Genomic DNA, 7618 nt, shown 5'->3' with positions numbered 1-7618 from the left:
CATGTAGTAAGTCTTTTTTTATTCATAATCCAATAATTCAATATTGGAAAATTTCAACTTTATGTTGTAAAAATATCAACTTTGAGCCCCCGCAATGGCATCTCTTTCAATTATGATGCAATTTATGATGTACATATATGAAAATACTTTAATAACGGATAAGATGATATGAGGGGCTTAAAAAATCAAGTTTGATAGTTATTTTCCGTACATATTACATTGATTTAATTCAAATATCACTGTTTACCATTGACATAAAATAGTTTTCAATTCAAATGCCATGTTATTTTATATTCTTAAAGTCATTTGGTAAAGTGTCATCAATAATTATTGGAAATGAGTCCATTTGATGTAGTAAAAATATCAACTTGGAGTCCCCAAGATGGCGTCTCCTTAAATTATGATGAAGGGAGCCCTAGCCTGTATAATCCTGCAAACGGCCCTGATGAAGCAATTTATGACGTCAGTGAAAATACTCTATATAATTCCATATTCTAAGAAATATGATAAAAAAATTAATGAATACCATTCAATTTTCTGTTTGAATGATTGGAAATTAGTTCTCTCATCTTTTATTTCCTCATTGATAAGAAGACATTATAAAATGTAGTTTAAAAAATGTGTTCAATTTACATAATTCGTCAAAAATATATATAATCTATCTATCAACAATTTCATAGAGTCAACAAAGAAACAAATCAAAGGAATGAACAAACAAACCCCACCCGCGTCCCATACAACATCTTTTCAAAAGATATATGTATCATTCAAATAAATTTTGAATATTTTATTGATATAGATTATATATGAATTTTTATTAGATAATTATATGAGTAATTATCAATTGATAAATAATAATTAGTTAATTAATATTAATGATTAACAACGGAAAAGTAAGAAAGTGTCCTGACACGGCTTGGGTAGAGTTGATGAAGAGTGATGAAACACTTGGGAACGAGCTTTTAAGCTTCATATTCCTCTTCTTCGATGAAGTAGTCCTTGGAAGAGGATATCTTTCCACAGTGAACGACCTGAACTCGTTTATTCGAGGAGTAGTTATATCGCAGATCTGGAGAGTTTTGGGACGAATTGCAAAGGAGTGATGTGCCAAGACTCTCTGAGCGAGCTTCTCGCAGCCTGTTGAGCTGTGATTGTAGCTGAGAGTATTCCTTAAGGAATGTCTTAATTTTGGGGTGACCAATGTCCTCAGTGACAGAATATCGTCGTGGTGAATGATTGCTGTCCTCATTGTAGGAGTTGGATCCTGATGATCGTCTCCCATCTAGAGTGTGGGATCGATGAGGTGATTGGAGATTTCCAAGGAGGTGTTGATCCTCTCCTTCATTTTCAGCCAGCTCAGTTCTGTATGAGAGTAGAGCTCTCTGAGGATATGCCTTTTTTGCCACCACAGTACTCACACCACGTATTTCAGTTTCACGTGCTGTTGCCAAAAGCTCAGATTTCATCACAGGTTCGATTTCAACATAGCAGTCATTGGAAGATTTGGGAAGGGAAGGGTCGAGTAAACTCTTTTCATTGTCCTCATATCCTTCGTTGTACTTAATTAGATCTGGAGATACTCTACAAGACTCATCCTCTTTGGATGATCTTGTTGTTGTGGTAGATGTTTTGAGCATGTTTTGAAGTTCTATGGAGTTGGCCTGTTGTTGCTGCAGTAACGTCTGAGATGTTTTATGAGTGTGACCGTTTGTAGCAGCAGAGCCATTAGTATAGGTCACTGTGGTTTTAGCCATTTCTGGCATAGGTCTTGAGCGTTGATGAACTCCATAGATGCAGCATGCTCCAAAAAGACACACAAAAAGTAATGATCCTACGGACAAAGATACTAAGATAAAATAGAAATTATCTCTTGAAGATCTCTTTCGAAGAGTAGTGACCGGAGTTCCTCCAAGGATGGAATGGGCATCAGTTAAACGAATTGATTCCTCCACATGTCCAGCTGCATTCTTTCCGGAGCAACGATAAGTACCCAGTTCCAAATCTTTGTTGAGTATCGTCAAGTTCGATATTCGAATATATGATTTTGTAGCACTACCCTCTTTGAGGATGTATTTCTTTGAGGTGGATCTGTTGTTTGAAAAGGACCCGGCTAGATCCACGGGACTTCCCTCCCAAAACCAGTTAACGTCTACAAGAGGATCACCACGTATTCGGCATGTTAATGTAACATTATCTGTAAAATAATAATAGATAAATTATTTACATGTGGAAATATACTTATGGGTATCAGATAATGTGATTAGAGGTGTTTGAATTTCAACTTTTTTCGAATTTCGATGACGGCAAGTGGAGAAAATTTGTCATAATTTAAACTGACAAAAGTGCATTGTGCTCAAAGTCATCTTTAGGTCGTATATCTCGATTAAGTTATGAAAAAGGCAAAAACTTTTTACTTAGTTAGTATAGATTCTAAGAAAACATTTTTAGTTATATTGCAAAAATTATTTTGATAGACATTTGTTCAATCTATAAATAGTGCTTTATAAGTTTTTTTCAGAAAATTGTCTTTTCGAACAAAAAAAGAAAAAAAAGTCAGGAAAATTTGAAGATCCACGTTTAAGGATGGATTCAAATTTTTTTTAAATATTATTCTTTTTTTTTGCTCCATAGGATGACTTTTAGAATTACACTTTATAAATATTTTTTTAGGTTATTTTAATGTCTATCATAATTAACAAAATACTGATTAATTATGTATTTTTATCTTAATTGACGAAATAAATAACTTTTGTCTCCTTTCAAACTTTGAAGTGCAACCTAAAGATGCCATCCTAGGAAGATGAAATTTTTTATAGATTATTTTCTTAACATAAAACAACATTTCCTAACTAGCTGTAATCGAAATTCGAAAAATGTTGAAAAACAAACCATCCTACTGTACATATATCTAAGTCTGTTGCCTTGGGAAATAAGGTTATGCATATTTATAAACCATGACTAATGGGTTCAACTCATGTTCCATAATTATGAAAGAAAGCTAAGCCGGGGAAGTTCTTTTCCTTCCTTAGAAATAATCTTGCTAACTAAGCAGTGAAACAAAATTATAATTCATCTTTTGCATATACAATATGAATACATAAATATGTAATGAGGCTACTTGATACTTGTATCAATCAAATGTCTAAGGTAGAAGTACCAACATATGTATGTATACTGCTTATCATATTTAGGATTACAGTTGAGAAATATATGCTCTGCGCATCACGGACGTCAGGGACCTAATGTTTTGTCCCTGGCGTCGGTCTCATTTTCAAAAGGGAAGTCAGAATAAAAAAAAACGAGGAAAAAAAAAAGAAGAAGGAAAAGAGAGAGATATAAATTTTTTTTTTGATTTTATCTGCAACAAAACCGATTCAAATCTAACTGAGTTGTTCTTTTTGTATTTTGAACACATACACTCAGACACAAGTACAAGGAGATTAAAAACTTGTTTTTTTTTATCACTCGGTATATGTATTGTCGGGCTTCAAATAGGCTGTGACGTCCCTAATGTCTGAGCTTTCCCTGTATGCTAAAAAAATATCGGAAAAATAACATGGTCACCCTAATAATTTAATTAATTATTTGAATGGAGAGTAGCTAAGCTGCCATTATGTTGGATTAGATTAGCGACTGGGTCAGATATACATAACGTCCTCCTAAAAATCCCAAAAAATTAGTTCTAGGAAGATTGTCTGTAAACATGTTCGCATTGTATAATAATAACATACTAGAATGGACACTCGGTTGAGCTCAAAATCTCCACCTAAAATCAAACTGAGTTATGTATCTCAATTTTTTTTTTTTTCAAATTTAGGGTCGATTATGACTTTTTTGGAATTGATTTTACACTGAACTTGACCTCTCAAAGTTTAATAACTTCTTACTGTGACCATAAATGTATAATCTTCATACTAAATTTTCATCAAAATCTATCTGTAACTCTGGGCCTTAATCCTGAGAACTAATTAACAAGCAGAAGAAAATACATTTCCACTTGCGAATTCTTCAAAATATTATTTAATGCCATGCCCATGGCACATTAAGATGGTCCCCTTGACTTTGATACAGCTGTGAATGGACTATGGGAGCTGCATAGTAAGCGTTTGGGCCTCTCTATGGGTTGGAAAAGAAAAATAATATCTTCTCTGAGGTGAATAAATGATGATAAAAAGTTTACCGTGCAGTTACAAATCTCCAAAGATTATATTAAATATACTAGGCCGTACAAGGACTGTGTAAAACTATATCATAACACACTTCATGGGTTTGTGGACTTCCCTTCCGTCTATATCCTTAAATATTTTGTATTTATAAATGTAAAAGGGCTGACGAATGGGGAATAAAAATATGTCAGAGGTCTTGTTCTTTTTGGAATTTCAAAGAAGAAGGATGGAGCTTCTGAGGTAACAAGGGGTCTTGATTTTGTAAATCTTAATTGTAAAGCCCTCATCGCCAGCCGACTAACTAACTATCAGCCTATTCGGGAGGATGAGTTGAGAGGTATCATCTTGGCGGCTTTAGTCTGCTATGTCTCTCTTACAATGAAAATTCCTAAATCAGGATGTGAGTCATGGAAATCCGGTACCTTCCATCAACTTCACGGAATCATAAAAGTATTTTAAAAAGGGGTTGAGAAATTTTAACAAATATTTATCATGATTGTTAATTTGCATGTTTTTTCCTGTTTTTTTAAAGATTGATTTTTAGAAAATATTAGTTGAAATTCTATCCCGGAGGATGAAGCATAAACTATAATGTTTATTTATGTACTTTTTATGCAATTAAACTGGTTTATTCATATATGTATATTCTATATAATATATAAACCAAATAAAGAATGTTGAAAAAAAACCAATATAACTTCCGATCAACTTCGTTCACGGAGGTAATAATAGATCTATTCCTGGGTCCCTTTCTATAATAGTTCAACATTTAGTAACAAAATTTTGATAAAATGAAGGCTAGAATATATTCAACTACCCTTGTGGATAGATTTATACCAATGTATGTTTGTTAAGACCTTTAGCATGTGTTTCCCTTTGCCCCGGGAGTTAACTACGTTGCGATCATTGGAGTTGATTATATGTATGAACAAACTCATTTCTTTATAGCACTTATCCATCTTTTTATTAAAGTGAGGATTTTGGATCTTAACGAATGGAAGAAAGACATGATTTCAAGACCCTTTCCAAAAACATCATCTTTATTAGTAATTGATAGGTTTTGATAGCTTAGTATTATTATGTACAGAGTTGATCTTATCTAGAGGTACAGATTTTATTATTTTCAATCCAATTTCAATTTTCAATTTTCGGGACAAGTTTTGCTTTTTTTTAAATGTATAATTATTCATTGTTTATGTCACAGTGAATAAGCAGAGCAAATGCTACCCCACAACCAAACATCCATACAATGCATCAGCTTAGTAAGACATGTCTTCAAAACAAAACATCCAGCCAGGACCTTGGTCTTGAGCGTTACGTAGTCTGCCCTCCCATTTTTGTGGAGAGGAAGGAACGGTTCAATACAGATGCTTACATCGTACTTCTGGATAAGAAAGTGCAACCTTGGTCCAGAGAAAATTTCCGCGACAACCTTGCTTTTACTCAAGACGGATCTCCGTGTGTTCACACTGCTAAAACTTAGGCCTTCCTGAGAGACAACTTTTCCGACTTTTGGGACCACAACATGTGGCGACATCCTGTCCCGAGGCAAACCCCTTGGACTACTCTATCTAGGAGCTACTGGAGGAGAGGGTGTCTGCTATTCCCCACAGGAGTGTCCAGCCTCTAGAGGTTTCCACCAAGAAGGAGTGGACCAAACTCGAGTCTGACTACATAGTCTACAAGGGATTTAGGTCTCGTATTGATGTAATATTAGAGCTGAGTACTCATATAGTGAATAAAAGTTGTGCCAAACACTATTTTCAGATGATTTTATTAAATAAATGTCCTCACAAAACCTCTCGTTTAAATTTTACTCTTGAAAATAATAAAATGTATACCGGTAGATAAGATCAATCCTATATATTCTGTGTACAAGTTGTGATGTCTGTATAAGTTGCAACTTGTATGATTCAATTATGGAATTATCCTCATCCCAAGTACTGTAAATCTTTGATTTTAAATTCTAACTTGTACATTTTCTTTATATAACTTACAACTAGTACAAAATTGCAACTTGTACACTACTACGTATTATACAGAGGAACAATTGGGGGGGGGGATTTGTACAAATGAATTAAAGACAATGATAGAATTTATCTATGAGTGCAGAATCCAAAACTGATTTCTATTTTTCTCTAAATCTGAAATGTCTGGGATTATAGCCTATTTCGAAGTATTATCGTTCAGAGGTATTTTTTACCTTTAAGGCAATCACCAAATTAAAAGTAGGATAAAACAAACTTATGTAAAAGTGTTTTTATGATTATATTTTGCTTTTATTGATTCTGTATCTCGTTCTAAACTCGATATATTTCCACTTATTGGTGGGGAAATTATGAAAACTACACCCTTCTTTAGACCCTTATAACTTATTCATATACATTGTTATGAGAAATATCATAGCTTAAATTATAGAAGATATTCAATGAATCTTTCTTAAAAATAGATCTACTTAAAAAATATGCATGTCCAAAGATCTTTGTTCTATTTTGTACGACAAGAGAAGAATTTATCTGAGAAAAACTACCAAACCTCATAAGGGAGTCTTTTTTTGTGAATGTGAGGTCAGGATTCAAACAAAAAAGCGATAAAATGAGTAGTTGACTTCCAAATATGATCGCTTAAAAAATAAAAAAGTGAAGAAAAATTCTTTGAGCTGCATATTTATCAAATATATCTTTCAAAAAAAATTATAAATTTAACATATTTCTATTATATTTATGTTTTAAGGGTAAAAAATGACTCTGAACGATAATACTCCCGAATTTCTGTAAACCCAGATATTTCAGACTTCAGATGACTGAGAGAAAAACTGAGATCAGTTTTGAATTCATTTGTACAAAATGAGTGTTTCTATTTACTTTCTATCTTTCTTATTTTAGTATATCGATTGTAATGTGTCGATTAAAAAAAGTTGTGAAATCATTCACAAAGCTGATATTATATAAAACCAATAGTTCTTTTTTAGGTATACCATAAAAGTCTAATTTTGTGGGTTCCAATAAATTATATTGATAATCATCATCTTTAAATTATTACAAAAATTGTCATAAGGTAATAATGACAAGGTATTTCAAATCACTTAATTCATGTCAATCTTAAGTATTAAATCAATTGTACAATGAGCATTTTCCTTTTGGTTTAAATTCTTTCAAATCGTGTAGGGTAACAATGACTGCTGAGGACAATGACTGAGATATAAGTCTTATTTAGTGAATAATTAATTATGTAAGTAGATATTCATACATATCTCTTGCTGGCTTTTTGACAAAGAACGAGTTGGTTAATACATATAATCAAGTCAAAAAATCGCAAGATAATTAACTCACGAGGCGCAGGGAAGTGCAAGGGAAGAGTCGATAAAAAATGTACTTTGATACAAATCTACCTACAAACGTAGTTGAATAAATACTTTTTAAGGGGTTAAATTACTATTTGTTAATAACAAT

General features: G+C 32.8%; 1 protein-coding gene across 1 annotated transcript in view; it reads right to left on the bottom strand.

The window, feature by feature from the left end:
- Positions 1–556: 556 nt before the first annotated feature.
- Positions 557–7618, bottom strand: part of LOC121123371 (uncharacterized) — a 232570-nt gene continuing 225508 nt past the window's right edge. The window contains exon 6 of the mRNA XM_040718492.2: positions 557–2194. Within this exon, the coding sequence (XP_040574426.1) occupies positions 963–2194 (1232 nt within the window). The 3' untranslated portion in view covers positions 557–962. The remainder of the gene's footprint in view (positions 2195–7618) is intronic.

This window comes from Lepeophtheirus salmonis, chromosome 8 (genome assembly GCF_016086655.4).
Source record: "Lepeophtheirus salmonis chromosome 8, UVic_Lsal_1.4, whole genome shotgun sequence".
NCBI lineage: Eukaryota > Metazoa > Arthropoda > Copepoda > Siphonostomatoida > Caligidae > Lepeophtheirus > Lepeophtheirus salmonis.
This window is presented reverse-complemented; position numbering and strand designations above follow the sequence as displayed.